Source organism: Oncorhynchus mykiss, chromosome 2 (genome assembly GCF_057628025.1).
Source record: "Oncorhynchus mykiss isolate SJ-2025 chromosome 2, ASM5762802v1, whole genome shotgun sequence".
Taxonomy (NCBI): Eukaryota; Metazoa; Chordata; class Actinopteri; order Salmoniformes; family Salmonidae; genus Oncorhynchus; species Oncorhynchus mykiss.
In genome coordinates this window covers 43,165,876-43,191,140 of record NC_143023.1, presented here as the reverse complement: position 1 = coordinate 43,191,140, position 25,265 = coordinate 43,165,876, and the positions used below count along the sequence as shown (strand labels likewise).

The 25,265-nt window shown below is 45.5% G+C and overlaps 1 protein-coding gene across 2 annotated transcripts in view; it reads left to right on the top strand.

The window, feature by feature from the left end:
- LOC110490306 (transcription factor HIVEP3) overlaps window positions 1–24,745 on the top strand; it is a 67,482-nt gene extending 42,737 nt beyond the window's left edge. Inside the window, exons 2-7 of one of the 2 annotated variants that reach the window (XR_016486763.1) lie at window positions 1,881–6,598; window positions 6,882–7,026; window positions 15,976–16,151; window positions 20,140–20,241; window positions 21,925–22,574; window positions 22,985–24,745. Coding sequence is in view for 1 of the 2 variants with exons in the window: in XM_021563622.3 (XP_021419297.3) it covers window positions 2,297–6,598; window positions 6,887–7,026; window positions 15,976–16,151; window positions 20,140–20,241; window positions 21,925–22,574; window positions 22,985–23,488 (5,874 nt within the window). In the remaining variant the exon portion in view is untranslated. The remainder of the gene's footprint in view (window positions 1–1,880; window positions 6,599–6,881; window positions 7,027–15,975; window positions 16,152–20,139; window positions 20,242–21,924; window positions 22,575–22,984) is intronic. The other variant, XM_021563622.3, reaches the window with a different exon arrangement.
- Window positions 24,746–25,265: the final 520 nt, after the last annotated feature.

Sequence of the window (25,265 nt, the reverse complement as noted above, 5' to 3'; positions counted from 1 at the left end):
TCTAACTATTCTAGCTAATTCCCAAGGCTTAACACCACAATGTAGCTGGACAGCTCAGAACATTTTCTTGTCTACCTCTCTTACTGTGAGGCATTTGAGTTCATTTTAATGCCTTCACACTACTGTTGATGGTACTCTGCTGTAAACAAAGTTAACTTCTGTTTGGCGAAACAGACTAAATGGATGATCATCATATGTGGGGGAACGTGGAAATGGAGCTGATAATCTGTCAATTCACTTCCATAAAGGAAGAGTGTTTCTGTTTTATTTTATATTGTAATGAACCCAGACTGTGCTGTGTTTTTCAGGAACATATGGAGAAAGAGAGAAACCCGGGCTCATTAAAAAAACCTGTCACCGCTGCCCAAGCTGGAGTCTGTCAGACTAGTCTTCTGCTAGGCCCGTTTAGCCAGCCGCTGGAACACTGAATGACTCCACACAGCCTCTCAGAGTTATCTCTCTCTCTCTCGCACACTCACTCACACTGTCAACTTGTCAGCCTCTGCCACTGCTTTTGCCTTACCCAGGGAAGGTGGGAGGAGACACTGTCTTACACACTGTCTTCTGAAATATTATTCAGACTAAATTATGATTTACTCCCGATTGATTTAAAATAAAACTTGTTGAAGTATTATATATTAAGATGTTATCATACTTTTATTGATTGTTATACTTATGCACCTGATTACCTAATAGTGTGGCCTATTATGAACACCAGAGATATGGAGGGATATCTTTGTATCCTGTTGTAGCAGGGAGGAGAACAGTTTAAAATGCAAAGATCACTATGCACATGAGCAGAGAGAGTAAGCTATCCTGAGAAGTGTGTCTGGTTGGCTCTGCTCTGATGATGGATGTCAGTGGATGGGCCTCAGCTCGGACTGTCAGCAGTTGGCTACGGCAGCTCAGTGACATTTGCTCCCAGAATGTGTTTTGATTGGCTGCGGTACAAGATTTCTGTGTGTGGAGTTGAACCCTGGGTTTCTCCTAATGTGGGAAATATAACAGCAGATATGTCTTGATAAAGGAGGGGAGCACTTCCTCATCTTCCTGCAGTCTTTTTTTCTCTCTCTTCAGCTACTTCACCCATTGTTGTCAACTCATTTTGACTCATTACAAGAAGATAGCCCCCCTTTCCCTAGCTTTAGAACAAAAGCTAGGGAAAGGCTGAATTTCAAATGTTTGTTTAGACTTGGTGCCATGACATTGTGTCACACTTTTACCCCCTCTGTTGGCACTGCTGCCCTGGATGTTGACCTTGCTTGGCCATCTCAGAGCAGTGGTGTCACGTGCAGACTGTGCTCTAGCCAGATGGTTTGTAGTCAGAGGTAGATACACAGTGGTGTGGTAGGCTTTTCTCTCTCACTGTGTCTGATCTCTTTTTGGAACTAGGAGGTTTTATGTTGGATATTGCACATTAGTGCATTGAGACCATTCAAGCACATTTCTGCATACCGAACCAATATTACAGGGTAGAGGTACACTGAAATAGACATTTTCTGTATGTGGCAGAGACCCTTCAGCATACAGGTAGGGCAAGAACAGATCAGAGCAATAACAGTATTACCGCAATTACCTCGCTAATGTGATCATTAGAACGCTTCCCCCACTCATCAGGCCAAGGAAATGTGGCCTTATTTGTCAGGGTATGATATGTGGCAGCAATATCAACGTGAGAGTCAGTTTTTGGTCACAGGGCTTTGACGAGGCCTTAACCCCATGACAAACAGTCTGTTTTTGGTGTCTGTAGGGACTGGCCACCTAGCCATTGATAGTGTCACGAGTCATAACCAATAATGATGAAACAAATGCCTGGGTGTATTTTGTCAGGTCTGCTTAAGCTCTGTGACTCACTTGTGCTTATTTCTGTGTTTCTGCAGATCCAGTGAGGTGCTTAAATTGACCAGTGAGGAACAAGAGAAGACCCAGAGGTTTCTACTCAGCAGAACCACAGTGTCAGAACGGTCCAGCAGTATGCCAAGCCAAACCCTCATCTAGCTCCCAGTCCACGGTGAAGACCTGTCACAATGGCTCAGGCCGGATGGGAACAGGCTTACTCCGTGATGAGAGAGGATCTATGTTTACCCACATCCTCTATGCTGCTCTGGGGCACATTTTAATTATGTCTTATTTGATCCTCTTGAATGACTTTTGGCCTGCTCATAAAAAAGGTACTCCATTAGATGTTCCCTTGTCCCAGGCATCTCTGCGGCACTGTGGCTAGCCTCATGAGACTGTGTGGCACACTGCTCCCAGAGGCATTCCCTGTGTGTCTGTAAGGCCTCCTCCCCACTCTATGGAGGCGGAGCACAGCCATCCTGCTGATGGTGAGCGATCCGGAAGGAAACAGCAGCCTCTGTCTGCTGAGGCCGCTGAGTCCCCCACAGGGTCCCGTCCACCTCAGCCACAGCAGCCGCCATCCAACCCCTGCCCTGTCCACGTTGGCCAGGGACGCCTCCACCACCGCAAGCCCAAGCGTAGTGACCTGCTCCTCAGGCTTCAGCATCAGCACAAGACCCAAGCAGCAGCATGGCAGCTCTCAACAGATACCCCAGGTCCTTCAGGAGGCAGCATCTCCTCCCCCTCCACCTCATCCCTACAATCCTCCTCTACCCAAGGCCACAATACTCAGGGGGTCCAGTCCCAGCCAGGTCAGGAAGCCCCAGAGGGCAGCCCGTCTAAAAGAGGTGAGAGGAAGCCCCAGAAACTGGGGAAGTATGTGTGCACTTACTGCGGCCGTCCATGTGCCAAACCCAGCGTTCTCCAGAAACACATCCGCTCTCACACAGGGGAGAGGCCTTACCCCTGCGTCCCCTGTGGCTTCTCCTTCAAGACCAAGAGTAACCTGTACAAGCACCGCAAGTCCCACGCCCACCGAATCAAGGCAGGCCTGGTGTCCAGCCGGGATGAGCTGAGCCTGAGTGGACCTGCGATGAGCGCCCCGGGAGAGGATCCCGAGGAGCCTACAGAGGGGGAGAGCACAGACTCTGAGGAGGAGTCGGGTCAGTACAGGAAGGAGAGGTTGAGCAAGCAGAAGAGTAGCAGCAGTTTGGCACTGTTAGAGCAAGAAGAGGGCCAGAGGTCTGACAACTCCCAGGCCGTGAAGCAGAGACTGGCCATGAGGCTGAGTGAGAGGAAGCGTGGCCCCATGGCCTCCCCAGAAGACCCTCCCTCCTCCTCCACCTCCTCCTCACTGGGCCCCAGCAGTAAAGGCAGCCAAGAGTCAGGCTACTTCTCCCTTTCGAGGAGCACTGAGATGAGCCGAGCTGACTCCCAGGTGAGCCCTCCCACCGCCAAAACGTATGCCGAGATCATCTTGGGCAAGTATGGACGGCTTGGAGGGCAGCGCGGTCCCCATCAGCAACACGCCCACTCTTCTTCACCAGGGATGGAGGAGAAGAGCAGCATGCCCTTTAGCATGCCCAAGACGCAGGTCATCGAGCACATCACCAAACTCATCACCATTAACGAGGCGGTAGTGGACACCAGCGAGATCGACAGCGTCAAGCCCAGGCGCTCCTCACTCTCCAGGAAGAGTAGTCTGGAGTTACCCAAGTTCTCCTGCCCCAAAGACCCCTATATGTTTGAGCCTAAGGGAGAAAGCCCAAGCCCCAGTATGGCAGGCCAATCATTCTTTCCCCATGTCCAAGACGTAGACCCATCTGGGGTCCAGAAGTCTTCCTCCTCAGTGCCTCTGCTGAGAAGCCACTCAATGCCCACCTCAGCAGGCCAGGGAAACCACTCCACCACCTCTCCCTGGGGCTTCTGTCGTCTGAGCCACTCCGTTGATGAGCAGCAGGCCGTGGTGGCTGAGATGAGGGTGGGCGGGCAGCACCGTTTGCTGAGGCGCCAGCCCGCCATCGAGATGCCCCTCGGGGCTGAACTCAGCCTGGAGGAGGCTGGCCCCTCCTACACAGTAACAGAAAGTGGCCTAACCAGGAAGCAGCAACAGCAGCAACGCAAATGTCCAAGGCTCTATGAGTGCAAGGCCTGCGGAGTCCGCTGTAAACAAAGGGAGAGTTACGAGGCCCACAGGGGTCTTTGCACAGGCCAGCCAATAAAGGAGCTGGAGAGAGGAGAGGTGGATGGGGCGTGCCGGGATGACCGTCCCCAGATGATGCACTATAAATTCCGGGCACTGGCCATGGCAGTGAGGAAGAGGAGGAAAGAGGAGAGTCTGGAGGAGGATCCTCCTAGCCCTGGGCCTACAGCTGTTGTGACCTGCAGCCATGCAATCACCACTGCAGTGCCAAGCCTGGTGGAGCAGAGTGAGGCCTTTTCAGGTGCTCTCTCACAGGCTGAGCAGCAGCAGCAAGACAGGAAGGGCATCTCTGTCATCCAGCACACCAGCTCCTTCGAGAAGCAGGAAAGTATGTCCATGGAGAGCCAGGAGTCTATGGGGCTCAGAGAGAGCCAGTCAACACTGCAAAAACAGCCGCAGCCAAAATCATCACCCTCCATGTCCCGCCTGGTCCGCCAGCACAACATCCAAGTGCCAGAGATCCTAGTGACGGTGGAGCCTGACGCTGATATGGTGTCAGTGTCGCCCACGGTGACGGCATCCTCGTCCAAGGAGCCAGAGAGAGTGGTGGAGGAGTTCCAGTGGCCTCAGCGTAGCCAGAGTATGGCTCAGCTCCCCTCCGAGAAGCTGCCACCAAAGAAGAAGCGTCTCCGTCTAGCCGAGGCTGCTGCCCAGTCTTCCGGGGAGTCCAGCTTTGAGTCGGTATCGCTGGGGCCCCGGAGCCCCAGCCAGGAGAGCAACATTTCCCACTCACCCAGCCGATCTGCCTCTTTTGAAGACATGGGGGAAAAACCTGCTGAGCCTTCCCCCTGGGGCTCCAGCTGCACCCAGGGCTCCCACATGCTAGCCGTGCCCTCGGGCCCCCACCAACAATATCAACCCCAAAGAGAGATGCGGCGCTCAGCCTCGGAGCAGGCCCCTGCCAGCCCACAGCATACGGACGAGGTTGTGGAGACGAGGAGCAAATCCTTTGACTATGGGTCCCTATCGCCGCAACAGTCTGCATCAGCCTGGAGGGAGAGGAGGAAGTGCCTACTGGTGAAGCATGCCACCCTGGGCGAGCCAGACCACGAGGAAGGGGCCGTGGCCAGCCACTCGGGCAGACCAGGGAGCCCCAAGCCGAGCCCGTCCTACACCAGCCACCTTGCCCTCCACCCAGCTGAAGCCAGCACCTCGAGGCTCAGCCTAGAGGCCATAGGGAAGACTGTGCAGCTGTTCCACCAGCCCCGGATACCCCCATTCCCCATGCAACCAACTGGGCATGATCGGTTCCCTCTTGGCCAGGTAGCCCAACTCCACCCTGTCACTACTGCCATCTCAGATGTCCTCTCCACCCACATCATTCACAGAACCTTCTTACACAAACACCCTTCTCCTCCAACCATACAAGTCCACCCAGGGCAGCTTCACGTGGCAGAATGCTTAGGCCTGCCTCTCCATCCTTTCTCAGCTCTGCTCTCCCTGCAGAACCCCACCGGGGCTGGCGAGACTGTGTACCTCCCTGTTTCCCCTGGGCTCACCATCCAAGTCCCCACACAGCCCCCCATACCCTCCACTGTGGTTCTCCCTTCCCCATCTCCTCAGTCCTTAGTCCCCCTACCCTGCCTCTATCCCCCGCCTGTCATCGCAACGTGCCTGGCGCAGCTGACGCCAGTCGTGTCACTGGTGGTTCCAGTGCGCCTCCAGACCCACATGACCACCTATGCCAGTGCCCTGTACACCACCCTATCCCAGATCTTGGCATCAGCCCGCTCCCAGGAGCCCATCTGCTGCATGGCCATGGTTATCATGGGCCAGCTGGAGCAGGACAAGCTACAGAGGTCCTATCTGAAGATCCCCACCCCGGACTTCAAGAGCTACCTGCCCCTGTCTCTGCCCCTGGAGCTGGGCTCTGTGTCCAGGGAGGGCTACGGGCCACTGGGGGCTGGAGGGAGCAAACGCATGCTCTCCCCTGCAGCCAGTCTGGAGCTTAGCACAGAGGCCCAGCGCCAGCAGAAACGAGTGAAGGAGGAAGAGGAGGAGGAAGAGAAGGTGGGAGAGGAAGAGGAAAATAGGGGTACTGGGGGAGAACCTGAAGCAGGTGAGGATGAAGAGAAAGAGCCGGAGAAGGCACAGATAGGAGTTACTGTGAAAGTCGAGGAGGAAGAGAAGGTACGGGACCCAGAGGGGCACAGGGAAGAGAGGGAGATACAAGGGAAGGCTGAACCTAAGAAAGAAAAGGGGAGGGAGGAGAATGCGAGCCAGGGAGTGAGTGCTTCCTTTGTACCCCAGAGTCCAGAGCGAGCCAAAGCCCCCTCGTATACCAGCCTTCACACAACCACCTCAGTCAGCTGGTGCTACTTGAACTACGTGAAGCCCAACCCGTCTGCTCAGAGGGAGTCACAAACCTCCGTTTACACCTCCTGGAGCGTCAGCATGTACAACCCCAACCTGCCAGGCCTGTCCACCAAGCTGGCCCTGTCCCTGCTGAGCTCCAAGCAGAAGCACAGCTCGGAGACATACACCATGGCCACAGCTCTAACCCCTGCAACAGGCAAGGTGGTCTCTGCCAGCAGCAGAAAGACCTACATTTCAGAGGTAAATATAACAGCAATATTCAATATCTTGGAAAACACAGCATGGGCCAATTAGACCAAAACTATCAAAACCACTGATTTAGTTTTAGTTATGAATTAAATAGTATAATGCATACCCCACAATTCCACAGCTGGAAATCACCAGACACTATGCTGTTATATTATATACTACAACCAAAACATTAAATGTTTGACATTAATTGTTGTTCCAATGTACTGTATATCATCATTGCCAACCACGATGTCAGGGTGCGTTGGTGAATTTGCCTGTGTCTGTCTTTGAGTGTAGGTACATGCTATCCCACCCAGCACCCCCGTCGAAGTGAAGGAGCCACCACAGCAGCCTGAGACGAAGGGGAAGAGAGAAGAGCAAGGGCCCTCCACCTCCAAACAGAGCGAACCTCTCCGCGTCCAAATCTTCGAGGGCGGGTAAGAGAAAGGCCACAGGAGTACTGCATACCTCTCTGATCAGCTAATACTAGTGGATTTGTTCTATGAGCAGATAGATTTTTCAGCAAAATTCATCATGCAGATATTCAACTTTACTGATTGATAAAGGCAAAGGCAGTAGAGATGTAACAAAACAGTAGATGTGAGTCACTGTATTCAGATACGGTAGCCTTACCAGGCAGCACAGAGCTGCCACCAAATGCAGAGTCTCAAAATATAAGGGGAAAGGGAAGGGAAAAAAGGCAGTGACAGTGGAGAATGTTTTACACTTCAATCTCCCAGAATAACAGAGAAACAGGTGAGCTGGCCCCCAGGGACTTAATTTACACCGACAGCAGAGCCTTTCCCATTCACAGCTGGTAGAAAATGTAGATCTGAATGGGGTTGGTATTTGTGCAGTGCAGCAGGCAAGCAGAAGGCATCCCTCCAGATTTTGTTTTGATATTCTCATTTGTATCTGTATACCTTCCTCTCAATGACACGAGAGCAACTGAAGTTTAGCTGCTGTACTGTACATACATGTGTAGGAAAGAAGTCACTGTAAGTATCTTGAGTAAAGGCAATATTTGGGTGTGGGGATTGAACAAGGCTAATTGCTGCGAGTTGTGGGTGTCAGTCTTCCCACTGCAGTATCTGCTCTCACTGTTGCCTCTGAGCACAGCTCACAAAGCTGCCTTTCCTGTGGCAGCTGCTACAGTCTAGCCAACAGATAGTGATCTGCCAAGAGCACAGTAAAAGACAGTGTGACAGAGATGGAATTGAAAGGGAAAGACAGAGAGGAAATGGTGGAGAGAGGGAAAAATAGAAGGAACCCTTGAACATTTTTTGTTTCCTTATGACAGACAAGGACGTGTGCGAAAGAGATGGAGACAGAAATACAAACGGATAGGTGTTGATAGAAAGATGTGTGATAGAGAGGTTTTTACAACGAATGACAGATGGACAACATAAGAAGTGCATGTGGGTGGGGGGGGGTGATTAAGCTTACACAATGCTGTCTGTGGTCTAATTATTGACAGTATTTTAGGATATTAATAATGATTTCTCGTAAAATTGTTACTTATACATTGATTTATTATAACATTTGTGAAGAATGATAATTCCAGCTTTCCATAAATCACCATAATTTTCTAATATAGAGAGCTTGCTTTGTCATAATTATCAAATCTGAAAAATTATAATTCTATATAGTTGGCTCTGAACACATCTACATTAATGTGGATGCTACCATGATTATGGATAATCATGAATAATGATGAGTGATAAAGTTAGAGGCATACAGTAAATATCATGCCCCCCCCCCAAAAAATACTAACCTCCCTTGTTATTGGTAATGGTGAGAGGCTAGCATGTTTTTTGGGGCATGATCACAGTTTTCCACTAATGGAATATAAAGGGAAGAAATCTGTTAAATATAATGAAAATAAGTTATTGTGTTTAATACATGCAGATATTATAAATCAGCGTTCCCCAACTGGCAGTTGTTTTACTTGGCTCCCCAATTAAACCTTTTTTATTTTTGGGGGGGTGTGAAAGACTGTAAATCACAAGGAAGTCCGCTGATTTTAATTTTGGTAATCTGTTCCCAAGTATTCCCATGCATAATGGACGGGGAGGCTGTTTGGCTGGATTTAGGACCGTGTGGACACCACAAAGCGGGCAAACAGGCTGTGTGAAGGCAAAGCTTCTGGAAGGCTGGCTGGACCAGCACAGGAGAGTTGAACATAGTGGTGCACGACTCCAGGTTTTTTGGAGTCGACTTCGACTCCTGTGATTGGAGTCGTAGGAGTTGACTCTTGCTCAACTCCCAAAACGCGCTGAAACGGATGCGCACACACATACCTCTTTGTTGCAGAGTCCTACTAGGAAGACTTCATTTGCATTCTAGAGGACTGACATGAGCATGTTGCTGCCCATTTGCCTATGAAAAGGTTATTCTGTTTGAATATAGACGGTGATGTGAAGGAACTCGAATATTTCAGTGATATTTCTGCTGTGTGCCGCCTTGACCGATCCCATGGGATGATGCGGTGCACTCTATGCTGATAAGGCCATTCTTTGCCATGTTCAAGCCCTATTCGGACAGCTATTACTAGATATGTTGGTTTTGTAATTATTATCCTAGCATGTGCCTTATTCCAGAGGAATTCACACAGGATTCGTTTTTCAAAACTGCCCCATGTAATTCTTAATTTTTCGAATTGAATCGACTCTTATGACGGAAGCCTGCAGATATTTCAACGTCATGTCCAGACGATAATAGGCTACACTGATACTTCATGCTTGGCTTCCAAATGTATAGGTCTCCCCATAATATTTAAATGAATGAATTGTGATCATAATCATTATTTTAGCAATCCATCCATGGTAGACGTCCTTCCTAATAGCAATCCCCCCCATCCTGCTGATTTCAGCTGCTGAACCATATTTGCACTTGACCGTGTTTATGGATGAGAAAGTGAACTTGCTATTTCCAAAAGGTTTAGCAGGGATCCTGCTTTGTGATCTATTTCCTAGGACAGGGCTCTCCAACCCTGTTCGTGACATCAACAGCCAGCCAGGATTTCATTCCTATAGCCTACATATTTTGATTACCTGCACGCTTCTGACTGTCTGCCTGGTGGCCGACATGCCTAACTATGCCTGGCTGTGCCACTTCTCTCTCGCTCTCGCTCTTGCTCTCTTTTTCTTCTGTGAACGATGCAAGAGTTTGTTCTCGAAGTAGACTACAAAAAATGGTGTCCTTCCTTGCAGAAATACTGAATCTTCGGAGTCTTTTCCTAGCGGAATCTAAGCTTGAAACCCAGAAATGGGAGTCGATGGACAAGGAGTCGTCCAACCCAACCACTAGCTGAATATTGGCAGCTGCTGTCGGTGTGTACAGTGCCTTCGGAAAGTATTCAGACCCTTTGACTTTTTCCACATTTTTGTTAGGTTACATCCTTATTCTAAAAGAAATTCCCCCTCATCAATCTACAGACAATACCCCATAATGACTAAGCCAAAACAGGTTTTTATAAATGTTAGCTAATTTATAAAAATTTCAAAAACTAAATATCACATTTACATAAGTATTCAGACCCTTTACTCAGTACTTTGTTGAAGCACCTTTGGCAGCAATTACAGCCTTGAGTCTTCTGGGGTATGACACTAAAAGATTGGCACACCTGTATTTGGGGAGTTTCTCCCATTCTTCTCTTCAGATCCTCTCAAGCTCTCTGGTTGGATGGGGAGCATTGCTTCACAGATATTTTCAGGTCTATCCAGAGATGTTAGATCGGGTTCAAGTTCGGGCTCTAGCTGGGCCATGCAGGGACATTGAGACTTGTCCCCAAAGCCACTCCTGCATTGGCTTGGCTGTGTGCTTAGGGTTGTTTTCCTGTTGGAAGGTGAACTTTCAACCCAGTCTTGAGGTCCTGAGTGCTCTGGAGCAGGTTTTCATCAAGGATCTATCTGTACTTTGCTCCATTCATCTTTGCCTCGATCCTGACTAGTCTCCCAGTCCCTGCCTCTGAAAACACCCCCACAGCATGATGCTGTCACTACCAATCTTCACCGTAGAGATGTGCCAGGTTTCGCTTGGCATTCAGGCCAAAACGTTCAATATTAGTTTCATCAGACCAGAGAATCTTGTTTCTCATTATCTGAGAGTTTTAGGTGCCTTTTGGCAAACTCCAAGCAGGCTGTCGTGTTCCTTTTACTGAGGAGTAGCTTCCGTCTGGCCACTCTACCATGAAGGCCTGATTTGGTGGGGTGCTGCAGAGATGGTTGTCCTTCTGGAAGGTTCTCCCATCTCCACAGAGGAACTCTAGACCTATGTCAGAGTGACCATTCGGTTCTTGGTCACCTCCCTGACCAAGGTCCTTCTCCTCTGATTGCTCAGTTTAGCCGGGCAGTCGGCTCTAGGAAGATTATTTTTGGTTCTAAACTTTTTCCATTTAAGCATGATAGAGGCCACTGTGTTCTTGTACCTTCAATGCTGCAGACAATTTTTGGTACCCTTCCCAAGATCAATGGAAACAGGATGCTCCTGAGCTCAATTTCGAGTCTCATAGCGAAGGGTCTGAATACTTATAAGGTATTTCTCTTTTTTATATCTTATAAATTTGCACCGGAAAAATCAACATGTTTTTGCTTTGTCATTATGGGGTATTGTGTGTAGATTGCTGACGATTTTTGGTAATTTAATCAATTTTAGAATAATGTTGTAACGTAGCAAAATGTGGAAACGGTCAAGGGATCTCAATACTTTCCGAAGGCACTGTATGTGGTGTTGTCTTTTCTCCGAATTGTAAAAGCAAGCAGAGCAGAAACAGGCTAATATTTTGTTGACTAATGTAGCTGGCAAGGTAACTTTTGTTTAATGTAACAGAAAAAAATACTACATTTGTGAATATTCCCAGTGCTAAGCTAGTAGCGCTAGTGTAACTGATATGTAACGTTAGCCAATGTTTCATCACCGATCAACTGAGGTGAATTAAATCTCTAGTAGCTAGCTACCACAGCCAGTTCAGCTCTAGCGTCTAGCCATCTATCAAGTAGAAATATGAGGTGGCTATTATTACTATATTTCTAACAGCTGTTGTGGTTTGTGTGGAAATGTTTTGTAGTCTTTGTTTTGTCTCATTTCAACAGATGTACATGAACAGGGCTAGCTTTCGCCAGTTGGTGTACCATTAGAGAGAGAGCTGGTCAAAAGTTGGTTAATGTTAGCTATTATTTTTTGCCTCAATCATGCTAGACCTAGATCAAACGATTAAACCATGATTCTATTCTTGGATAATATAATTTATAAACGTACACCAAGGTATTTCTTTGTCATGCCTCATCTTACGAGAATCAGATTGTGACAGGGGTCTCAGCAGGGTCAGGCAGCCAGGGAAGACCCAGTCTGTGACAGAGCTGAGATTTTTAGAGATGCTATACTTTATTCTCTCTGTGCAGCAACCACTGGACACACCAGATACTTCAAAGATTGAAACTATTTTAAGGCAGTCTGAAAAACCTCAAGTTGATTATCAACCCTTGGTAAAGTTTGGAAGAGGCTTTTCCCAATGACACAAAACATGTAAAACAAAAATATTAGGAAGACCTAGTGGAAGCTATTGATGATGATTCATGGATTCAGATATGTTTGAATGCCCGGTCATGTTCATATAATCTCAGACATAAATTACTGCAGTTTTAAGACGGTCCATAGGCTATAAGACAGTCCATAGTACTATATGCCAGTGAAACTTAATTACATGCCCTCAGAAGTGTAATTCCTCTGCTGGAGGTGTAAAACTCAAAAGGGGACATATTTGCATAAGTTATGGTCTTGTGAAGGCTGGCTGAATTCTGGCAAAGAGTATGGTATTTTACCTCAGCATGTCTACAGATTCCCTTCTCCCTGTTTTTGTTTGCTTGGAAATGTTGATACTGGAGACTTATCAGAAGAAACTGTTTAACCAAGTATTTATAGGCATTGCCATTAATTTGAAGGTTGGTTATCCTCCCTCAATGTCACAATGGATGGCAGAAATATCAAGTTATGTATCACCAGAATTGATTTATTAAGGGTATACTGGGCACTTTTATAAGGTCTGCATGCCTTATATGTAATGTAGTACTACAAAAGGAGTCTATTGAAAACATGCCCAAGTCAGGGGAGATACCTTTTTTGTCAATCCCTAGCTGCTGGACTGCTCAAACCTGGCCCTAGGGGTCTTCCATCTTGTGGGTTGTCACTCTGGCCTTGGCCTAACACACCCAAAACCAATAATTTATGTTTCTCTAAGATCCTAAAGCTGAGTGGGGTGTGTTGGGTTGGGGCGCTGCAGGGTGTTGGACCCCTAGGAACAAGATGGGGCGACCCAGCTATTTTGTGTGCATGTAAAAGGCGCTCTACAGTACTATTAGGCCTATGAGATTAATTATATGGAGGATTTGCTGTTTCTTTGTGTTAATGTATATTGTGTTGAGAAAAAGTTGCGTTATGTACTTTCGGTGGTGGTCGGGGTTGCAGGCGGCTCGGGCTGGCTGGGCAGTCTGGCAGAAATGTTATATAGATGATGTCTTAAAGACAATCAAGTCTTTGTATTTTTGTTAATTTGTTATGTTATTGGTTAAAGGTGCAACATTGATTATTGCATTTCCTTTGATCTAGTTCAGTCTTATCAATGACTTAAACATATTTAATAATGATCTCTTACCAAGTTTGAAGACTGGGGGCATTTTTGTTTACTTTTTGTTGTTCTAAATAAAGATGGCATATTGGATTGTGTAGAAATGCAGGAAATTAGCTATAGATGGACCACCGACAGGTTATGTCCCCCCACATCTATAACTATCATCAGTGGTTGCTAACAGGGGTTTACAATTTACAAGCCATAAAGTTTTGACCTTAAATGGATAGTTTAGTGATTTTTACATATGTAAATATTTGTTTAAATTGAAAGCAGTCTATGGAAAAGGAGTAATTGCAATCCACACTTTGACTTTCTGAAACTAGCCATTGCAAAGATTTGGCAACATTAGCATTTTGGGAGACCTTTTTTTCCATGCCCAAATCTCAACAAAAAAATACCAATTCATTGAGTAACGCTATCAATTTAAGAGGTGATTTTAGCATGAAATGTGATACATGCTAAACGTGGAAGATTGACTTGGGGAATGGGGAACAGCTGCTGCTCATCAGGAAACAACACAATGACCTAAACAGAATTTAGACATCTGGGAGATTTTTCTAGAAGCACTGTGCTCAAATCCAATTTCCAGGTTGCACAGCAAAAAATACAATATGCTACAGCGGACTTCTCTCTCGGTTCCGTAGCAAACAGATTAACCTAACATAGCGGGCGTAAAATGAACGCCTGAATCTAGATCCCCTACAATGGCCTACATACTGGTCTTGAGGAGAAGGGGAAAAAACTTTTGGGAGGTGCTCTTCTGCACTGTTCAACCAGTCCAGTAAATGTGGAGGAAGAGTTAATATGGAGCAGAAGTCCAATCACAGGCTCTCGTTCCATTTTCCATGAAAACTGGAACTACCGTTTGTTGGGGACTCGGCAGAGGTACTTGACATGCGTTTCTACGGGTTAGTGCCGCTGTTCGTACGGGTGTCCCCTCTTAACACAGCAAAAATATCAAACATGTCTGAACATTTTTGTGATGTCCCAGTCTTAATCTGGAGAATTTAACATCATCCATCAGGGCTCGTTGACCATCTCGCACTATGAGCAGAAGAATGCGCAAATGAGTTTCTGCATATTTCACCCTTCTCTTTAAAACTTGTCTGGGACACTTAAATCTTGCAAATATTGGGGAGCACACAAACACACACACAATGCATGTAGCACGATAGAAACATTCATTCTACCTCTCTTCTCTGTGTTCTCAACCACCACTGCCGTCATCAGAACACAACACACATCACTACTTTCTATAAATACACGGCATGCAGGCAGCTCAGCTCTGTTTTTGTGGTTTTAATGACTTGTATGTTTCCATCCTGATCCAATTAAGTCACGTCTGTGAGAGAGGAGGGACTGACTGGGGGGGGGGGCTCTCTGGAGCACATTAACATTATTCAATTGGAGAAACAGATGCTGTAACATGGCAGGCTTTTTCCTCGCTGTCGCTTTTCTCATAAACTAAAGGAGCCGTGGGCGTCCTCTGTGACAGTGGAACATTGAATTTAATCTCCTTAATCTGCATTTAGTGCAGCTGCAACTGTCTAGTTGCTCTTTACACAGCCACACATACATTTTTATGGAGTAAATACATTGTCACATTTTCTCATTGGCTTGGTGACATAGTCAGCTTAGCTCATTCCACTGTTATCCTGTGAGGTCATGATCAGTGTATTTATCATATTGTATTGTATGAAGTTCAACAGGATGCAGGCTTTACCATAATTCACAGTCACATTCATGACAACCAGAAACGGATTGAAATTGTCCGTGTTAAGGTCATTTTTTCACTTATTTTGTCCTGTTTCTCCTGCTGGGTGTATGCCGTGTGCCTGCACTCACAGTAGTGACTGAAAACACTGTTGCATTCCATCAATGGCATTATCACCATCCGTTGTTGCTGCTTTGAAATTCACAGTCCCCATCTAAAAGAACTATAGGAAGAGTTGTGCTTCGTCACATCTGTTTACTCTTATCAGTTATGCCATTGTACAACTGGGAATGATTTGTCAGCTTCCTTGCAGGAACACCTTGAGTGCCCCCGATTGAAAGGCAGATGTGTGCAGCTTGAGTCTCACTCTGCTGGAAATGTGAGGCAATATTTTTAGCCATGCCACGAAATGTGTCAGTGTGCAGACACAGGCTGTACTGAGTGAATGCAATAGAATGGCACTCTGGAGACTGTTTCTCAGTTGAGTAAGAGTGTGTTCAAAGTACTGTTGTTGCCTCATTGGAAAGCTCAATGCGAATACTGATCTTTATTCATGTTGATCTAGTATACTGTATAACAAATTCTCTATTTAAAGATGAGTGTACATCGAGTTGGGTAGTGCATAGTATTTCCGTAAGCATTAAAAACAACATATAAACTAGTCTTTTATAGAGTAGGGCTAAATGTAGAGTTGGATTTTGTACGTATTGTAGTTTTGGGGCAGTTGGCTAAAGCCAGGCTTCCCTCTCTATAGCTGCTGCTGTTGTTGGCCGAGCCAACAAAACTGAGGATAAAGGTTGGGTTCTCTGTCTACCTGCCTGCCTGCCTGCTATGGGCGTAGACAGGCTGGAGAGAGCGAACTACAGGGGGACATAGAGGAAGCTGGGGTTTAGTGGGGCTAACCCGTTCTGATGTGAAGAGTGCCTTGTGTAGAGTAGGCCCAGGGAGCTATCTTTACCTACTTTTAACTTACTATGCATTTTTTTTAATTACTCACTCTCTTTCCCCCCCACTTCCTCTCCCTCTCCCCCTCTTTCCCATCAGGTACAAGTCTAATGAGGAGTATGTGTATGTGCGGGGTCGCGGAAGAGGAAAGTACGTGTGCGGAGAGTGCGGGATCCGCTGTAAGAAGCCCAGCATGCTAAGGAAGCACATTCGGACACACACGGATCTCCGGCCCTACATCTGCAAACACTGCAACTTCGCCTTCAAAACCAAAGGTGAGAAAGAGAAGGTGTGACCTTTCTACAAACAGATTACCGACCATTTCGAATCCCACCGCACGTTCTCCGCTATGCAATCTGGTTTCAGAGCTGGTCATGGGTGCACCTCAGCCGCGCTCAAGGTCCATAACGATATCTTAACCGCCATCGATAAGAAACAATACTGTGCAGCCGTATTCATTGAGCTGGCCAAGGCTTTCGACTCTGTCAATCGCCATAACCTCATCAGCAGACTCGATAGCCTTGGTTTCTCAAATGATTGCCTCGCCTGGTTCACCAACTACTTCTCTGATAGAGTTCAGTGTGTCAAATCGGAGGGCCTGTTGTCCGGGCCTCTGGCAGTCTCTATGGGGGTGCCACAGGGTTCAATTCTTGGGCCGACTCTCTTCTCTGTATACATCAATGATGTCGCTCTTGCTGCTGGTGAGTCTCTGATCCACCTCTACGCAGACGACACCATTCTGTATACTTCTGGCCCTTCGTTGGACACTGTGTTAACAACCCTCCAGACGAGCTTCAATGCCATACAACTCTCCTTCCGTGGCCTCCAACTGCTCTTAAATACAAGTAAAACTAAATGCATGTTTTTCAAACGATCGCTGCCTGCACCTGCCCGCCCGTCCAGCATCACTACTCTGGACGGTTCTGCAGTCTATCACAGTGCCATCCATTTTGTCACCAAAGACCCATATACTACCCACCACTGCGACCTGTACGCTCTCGTTGGCTGGCCCTCGCTTCATACTCGTCGCCAAACCCACTGGCTCCAGGTCATCTACAAGACCCTGCTAGGTAAAGTCCCCCCTTATCTCAGCTCGCTGGTCACCATAGCAGCACTCACCTGTAGCACGCGCTCCAGCAGGTATATCTCTCTGGTCACCCCCAAAACCAATTCCTCCTTTGGCTGCCTCCCCTTCCAGTTCTCTGCTGCCAATGACTGGAACGAACTACAAAAATCTCTGAAACTGGAAACACTTATCTCCCTCATTAGCTTTAAGCACCAGCTGTCAGAGCAGCTCACAGATTACTGCACCTGTACATAGCCCATCTATAATTTAGCCCAAGCAACTACCTCTTCCCCTACTGTATTTATTTATTTATTTATTTATTTATTTTGCTCCTTTGCACCCCATTATTTCTATTTCTACTTTGCACATTCTTCCACTGCAAATCTACCATTCCAGTGTTTTACTTGCTATATGGTATTTACTTCGGCCACCATGGCCTTTTTTGCCTTTACCTCCCTTATCTCACCTCATTTGCTCACATTGTATATAGACTTATTTTTCTTTATCTTGGCCAGGTCGTAATTGTAAATGAGAACTTGTTCTCAACTTGCCTTCCTGGTTAAATAAAGGTGAAATAAAAAATAAATAAAAAAATAGGCCCCCAAATCATAATACGGCATTCGGTGTCGCTCTGCTTCGTATATGGTTGAGCAGTTTCTTTAACGATTAGCTATACTCCAAGTCGATATTCACACCATAAGAAGGAATTCCCCTTGACCACGTCCACAAATTGGGGAACACAAACATTCTTTCCCATTGACCCCCATAGTAAAAGAGCCAACTTCATAAATGTTCTTATTATACAGAAATAACAATACATGCCGGAAAACTGCTGTGTTGTTCAATGAACATATAACCAGATAAAAACAACATAAGGAAATAGAGCCTGCGAAAAAAGCCATGTGGCTTCAGGCTATTCGACATGGAAAATATGGGATCCGGTTCCCAAGTAGGCCACACGTAAAGTGCATTCAGGAAGTATTCAAACTATTTGACTTTTTACACATTTTGTTACATTAGTCTTATTCTAAAATGATTTCTAAAATGGATTAAAAAAAAAAAAAAATCCCCTCAATCTACACACGATACCCCATTATGACAAAGAAAAAATAGGTTTTTAGAAATTGTTGCGAATTTATAAAATAAAAATAAAAACTGACATCACATTTACATAAGTATTCAGACCCTTTAGTCAGTACTTGGGACTTGCACCTTTTGGCAGCGATAATAGCCTTAAGTCTTCTTTGGTATGACGCTACAAACTTGGCCCACTTGTATTTGGGGAGTTTCTCCCATTCTTCTCTGCAGATCCTCTCAAGCTCTGTCAGGTTGGATGGGGAGCGTCGCTGCACAGCAATTTTCAGGTCTCTCCAGAGATGTTCGATTGGGTTCAAGTCCGGGCTTTGGCTGGGCCACTCAAGGACATTCAAAGACTTGTCTCAAATCTACTCCTGCGTTGTCTGCTGAAAAACATCCCCACAGCATGATGCTGCCACCACCATACTTTACTGTAGGGATGGTGTCACGTTTCCTCCAGATGTGACACTTGTCATTCAGGCTAAATAGTTCATTATTGGTTTCATCAGCCCAGAGAATCTTGTTTCTCATGGTCTGGGAGTCTTTAGGTGCCTTTTGACTAACTCCAAGCAGGCTGTAATGTGCCTTTTACTGAGTAGTGTCTTCCGTCTGGCCACTCTATAGTAAAGGCCTGATTGGTGGAGTGCTGCATGGTTGTCCTTCTGGAAGATTCTCCCATCTCAACAGAGAAACTCTGGAGCTCTGTCAGAGTGACCATCGGGTTTTTGGTGACCTCCCTGACCAAAGCCCTTCTCTCCCGATTGCTCAGTTTGGCCGGGTGGCCAGCTCTAGAAAGAGTCTTGGTGGTTCCAAACTTCTTCAATTTAAGAATGATGGAGGCCACTATGTTCTTGGAGATCTTCAATGCTGCAGAAATGTTTTTGTACCCTTCCCCAGATCTGTGCCTTGAAACAATCCTGTCTCGGAGCTCTACGGACAATTAGTTCGACCTTCGTGGCTTGGTTTTTCTCTGACATGCACTGTCAACTGTAGGACCTTATATAGACAGGTGTGTGCCTTTTCAAAATCATGTCCAATCAATTTAATTAAAGTTCAAGTTGTAGAAACATCTCAAGGATGATGAACGTAAACAGAATGCACCTGAGCTCAGTTTCAAGTCTCATAGCTAATGGTCTTTAACTGACTTGCCTAGTTAGAAAAAAAAAAAAGAGAAAAAAAATGACGGTGCTAGCAGCCACGTGAGTGAGTGCTAGCTACCTACCGACTGGACCATTATAAGCTAGCCAAAACCAACAACATAAACAAACAGACTATACCAGTAGTGAGTGGAGTTATAAACGGACTACACTAAACAAGTTAAATGTGATGAAAAGTTTAACACACACATAGCTACAGTGCATTCGGAAAGTATTCAGACCCTTTGCCTTTTTCCACATTTTATTACATTACAGCCATATTCTATTTTTTTTTTTTTTTAATTTATCCCTCATCAATCTACACACAATACCCAATAATGACAAAGCGAAAATAGGTTGGTTTTTCTTTGCAAATGTATAAAAATATATGAACCTTATTTAAGAACAAATTATTATTTACAATGATGGCCTACCAGAAGACAGAAGGCCTCATGCGTCATGAAAAGGGGCATGAGGGAAGCCCTACAATATTACTTTTAGTAATGTGAATGTTGAAAAGTAATCTTTAGACATGTTGTACTTAAATGTAATTTTGTAGTTGACTAAAACAAGCAGACAGGAAAATTCAGTTTTAAAAATGTCACGTTTTTGCTGTGAACCAATGGGGTAACCTAGATAACAAGAGGTGGTTTTCCTCACGGGCGGGCTGTGACATTCCATCTAAAAATGACTGGGAAATGGCTTAGGGTTGCAAAATTCAGGGAACTTTCAATTAATTCCCTGGTTTTACAGAAATTTTGGTTGGAGGTTTCTGGATTCCCTCCTGATTCCAGGAATCTTCCAACTGGGATTCTGGAAAAAACAGGGAATTTATTGAAAGTTCCCAGAATTTTGCAAACCTAGCTATGCTCGACTATTTGGTTGTACTCTGGTCTCTCCCCGCACCATCAATTATTCCTCATCTACCCTGCTCCGGTTCAGTCTAATGTGGCTTTGCTGTTCTTGTTTTCCTTGTCTTCATAGGGAACCTTACCAAGCACATGAAGTCCAAGGCTCATGGGAAGAAGTGCCAGTCAATGGGAACGTCTGGGTCTTCACTGGACGAGCCAGAGACCGAGGAAGCAGGTACAATAACATAGGGAGGAAACTTCACCCATCAAACATCTTTCCTCAAACCTGACTCGATAGCTACCCTTGTAGCTATATCTGCTCCTCTAAAGAAACTGGAACTGGGCATGACATGTATGTTGGATATGTAAGGCAGTATGGTGCTATTCTCGTTCCTCTGTCGTGCTAAAGAGAAATTAAAAATATTAAATTAATACATAAAAAATACATGGCCAAATACATTCCATAGAGTCTGTTTCTGGTGTAGGATGGGAGAGATGTACATTGTTGTTTTCAAGGCTGCAGTCCTAGCCTTTAAAGAACAGCATTCCAGACATTCACATCCACCCCCTCTCTGTGCAGGCTCAATGCCACCCATCCCTCTCTCAATCCATCCCGGTAGCAGACTGCAGTCAACACTGAGCCGAGGACAGCCCATTCAAATAACCCTTCCATTCAAAAGCCAGCTGTTAGACTTCATGAATGGAAATAGCAGCACGATTCCATTAAATCAAACCTTGTCCGTCTGCTTGCTATTTATAACATCAGGTTGATAGAATGTTATGTTGGATAGGAAGCCAGCCTGTCCTGGTCCTTGTGCCCATTTCATGTGTTCGTGTGTATGAATGTGTGTTTATATGCAGTGAGCTCCAAGTATTGTGGTAGTGCCCAATTTTTTTATGTTTTGGCTCTGCACTCCACCAATTTGGGTTTGAAATGATATAATGACTAGGAGGTTAAAGTGCAGACTGTCAGCTTTAATTTGAGGGTAATTTCTTCCAAATCTGGGGAACTGTCAGGAATTACAGCACATTTTGTACGTAGTCCCCTCATTTTCAGGGACCAAAAGTATTGGGACACATTTAGTTATGTGTTTTAAAGTAGTCAAAGTTTTAGAATTTGGTCCCATATTCCTAGCATGCAATGATTACATTACTCTACAAACTTGTTGAATGCATTTTAAGTTTTTGATTGTGTTAAGAAATGTTTTTGCCCAATAGTAATGAATGATAAATAATGTATCGTGTCATTTTGGAGTCACTTTTATTGTAAATAAGAATATCATTTTCTAAACACTTATACGTAAATGTGGATTCTACCATGATTATGGATATTCCTGAATGAATCGTGAATAATGATGATTACGAAAGTTAGACACAAGAATTATGCCCCCAAGACATGCTAACCTCTCACCATTACAATAGAATGGGAGGTTAGCGTATTTGTGCGTCTAACTTTCTCATTCATCATTATTCACGATTCATTCAGTACTATCTGTAATCATGGTAGCGTCCACATTAATGTAGAAGAGTTTAGAAACATATTCTATTTTTATTGAAGCTCATAGTCAAATCCAAAGTGCAGGAGTACAGAGCCAAAACAACAACAAATGTCAGTGTCCCAATACTTTTAGAGCTCACTGTAAGTCCAGAGTGACTTAGATGAACTTCGTATCTGGAGAGCTGAATTGTCTGCTGGTTTTCAGTCTTGCCATTCAATCTGGAACTAGTTTAGACCAAGTGTTTCGTATTGGACAGGTTCTGATAGTACCTTCCCGTTTCACTCTGTTTCTGACTGCTTTCTTCCATTTCGTGACTACTGAACACAACTGTGTTAATTTAGGTGTAGCCTGGAGGACTGGAGTTTGGAGAATTGTGTGAGTTTCCCCCTCTTTCTAAGTTTTCCCCTTCTTCTCATCAGGAGGTATTGAAGAGCATTTGTCTGGCTCCGAGGACCAGGATGAGCACCAGTTCTCTGACGTGGATGATTCAGAGGAGGACGATGATGAGGAAGAAGAAGAGTCCTCATCTTGCTCCTCCAACTGCAGTCTGTCTGCAAGGGGGCACTCCAGCAGCAAAAGACAGTCCCAGCAGGGCACGCCTGACCCCTCAGCCCCAGAACCCCAGCCAGCTCCCAGCCCCTGTCCCAGCCAGGATCTCTCTCCCACCCGCAGACTGTGGCCCAGCGGGCATGCTTCCTCTCCAAAAAGCCGGAGGGCACAGTTCTCCCGCCTTGGCTTGGACGCCTCCCCCAGGGCTTTCTCCCCTAGCAGTGAAAGCTGCTCTCCCATCCGAAGCCTTTCCCTCAGACGGGAGCTGGCCTCCCACAACCGACACCTCTCGCCTTCCCCCAAGAGAGGACCATCCCCCATCAGAGCTCTATCCCCCCTGAACCCTATGCGGCCTCTCTCCCCTCTCCGGCCAATGTCCCCTACCCAGTATCGGGTGTTGTGGGCCCAGGCCTCTCCCTCGCCCCTGGGGGTTCAGCATAGACCTCGGAGCTCACCCAGTCGTTTGCCATGGGACATCCCCAGTACGATGGCCAGCGATCGCAGACAGGTGGGCTCAATGGTAAGTTATGCATTTAATTCACTTTCTGATCCTGTAGTTTTTCATGTTATTTTAATCCACAGTTATTCTTGTCAGTTACAAAATGAGATGTAATTAGCCATCCCTCCACATAACTACATTGTCAGTAATGGTCAGTAGTAAACGTAAATCTTATTGCAGACTAATTTCCCTTTTGGTACTAAGCTAACACTCACTATATGAAAATAGCAGAGGCCTAAATACATAACTATGCTATACTTTGTAAATGTACTTTTGATGGTTGATGGTGTTTAATGCCTGCTTGTTGCTTCCCTCCCCTGCATTTTAAAACCTGCATTGTAAGCCCAGTTTAGCCAAAGGCAATGTGAAAACAAGTTCAGTGTTTTGTTCTACTGTGTGAAGTAATAATGTGGTCCTTGCTCCCCCAACAGGAGAGGATAGGAACACCAAGTGAAGGGCAGATTGGTCCAGAGCCCTGCCTGTCATTCCCCCCAGCTTTCCGTCTGTCCCCCAGGGACAGCACTAAAGCCCAGTCCATGGACCGCATCTTCAGCCACCTGCCACTGCACTCACAGCAGGCCAGGGTGCCCTACCTGATGATCCCCATTGGGGGCATTCAGATGGTGCAGGCTCGTCCCCGCTCCCACCCCACTACCCCCACCTCGGCCTCCTCTCCCCCGATGGAGGGGCTTCTACTGGGCCAGACCAGGAGGGAAGCCCCCTGGTGCAGGACCCCCAGAACTCAAGGGCTCAGAACTCCTGAGGACCACTGGTCAGACAGCCAGGAAGTAGTAGGAGCCAGCCAATCAGGGCTGTGCATTCCCAGTTTAACCCCACCCATACGTTCCAAACCCTCCACCTCGCAGCAAGGTAGGATGGACCCAGGGATGATAAACACAAAGCAATACGACAGCTCACACAGCTCCTCCCACTGACACAGGTCTGAGGCAGAGACCAGAGAACGATGGCCCTCACATGGCCAGGCAGGACCATCCCCCTAGTCAGCCAGTCCCCCCCTCCCACACACAGGATTGGACAGCTGTTTGAGAGGCAGGAGCCACCAGGGTTGGGGTCCAGAGCGACTGGTTCAGAATTGGTAGAGGGAGGAGCTAAAGGTGGAGACTCAACCAATCAAGGCCAGAGCACTTAGTCTCCACCCTTTGATACGTCATGCGTCCTTTACGCTTTTTGTTGCTACTCTTGTTTTTGGGTTTTGTATTGCTTTGTTTTTATACAGTTTTCAATACAATTGTTAACTTAAATGTTAGTTCTGCAATATTCAGGTTTGTTATAAAATGCACTTTTTTCTTTTTGACGATTTCTTTAAATCTCTCGATCTTACCTTCTGTGTCTCTATTGATACTGCTATCTTAATATATATTTGAATATATGTAAAATAAATATGAATACATTTGTAAATGACCAAAATCTTTAATCAACAATAAATGCACATGTTGTTTTGTCTCTTTGTCCAGTATTACTCAAACTGTAGTTACTTGTGCCTTTTCTGTCTGGGTTTGTGTCTTGAGATGACGACAAAGATGAAAGGCTGTGATATGCACTCTGTGTTTCTAGGAAGGGGGTTCCTGTGTGGCGTGATGACTGTTTGTATCCTTATTAGAGGGATAGTTAAGGGTTAGAGGTAGTTTCGCGAGCCAATGCTAACTAGCTGTACCCGAAGACTTCCAGTCTTTGCACTAAGCTAGTTAGCATTGGCTTGCGAAACTACAGCACCTCTACCTTCATTCATACTGGATGCAGAGACATGAAAATGAATTGCCAAAACCCCAAACTATCCCTTTAAGGCCATTGCATTGATGTCAGGGTATTTTAAAATATGGGATATGAGGTGGTATATTGAAGGAGCAGTGAGCGCTTTGCAAAGAAAATGCACTGAAGTCATATTTTTTTATAAAAAAAGATTTGTCAATGTAATGCCTATGTACAGAGAAGTGCTCCATATTTATTATTTTGTTTAACTATGAAAGTGATTCTTGTTTAAGTTCTTTTACTTTGTATTTTTGGAGGAAAAAAAACATGTCTGTCTTTTTCATAATGTTCTCACAACTTGAAATGGAGATGGACAGGAAGGTCTCTTTAAGATTGGATATGGTACAAGGAGGAACAAGTGCCCTAAAGATTTTCACACACAGCAAATGTTTTGTCTCTGAACCAATAAAAATTGCACCATACTTCTTTGTTTTACTGGTTTTCTTGTTTTTGAAAAATATATCTTTTTTTATAGATAAACTAAAATAACAATTGATTAATCCATATAGAATGCTGCTGTTTGAATTCAAACAAAATAACAATTGGAGTTAAAATCAACAAAAACAAATACATTTGTCGCTTGCTTCGTAAACTAACAGTGAAATGCTTAGTTAACAATGCAGAGAACAACAATCCCAACAATGCAGAGAACAACAATCCCAACAATGCAGAGAACAACAATCCCAACAATGCAGAGAAAATGTTTAAAATAATAGAATAAAATTCTAACACGAGGAATAAATACACAATGAGTAACGATTACTTGGTTTACAGTGCCTTGCAGAAGTATTTATTCCCCCTTGGCGTTTTTCCTATTTTGTTGCATTACCAACTGTAATATAAATATATTTTTATTTGGGTTTCATGTAATGGACATACACAAAATAGTCAATTGGTGAAGTGAAATGAAAAAAATGACTTGTTTCAAAAAATAAATACTAA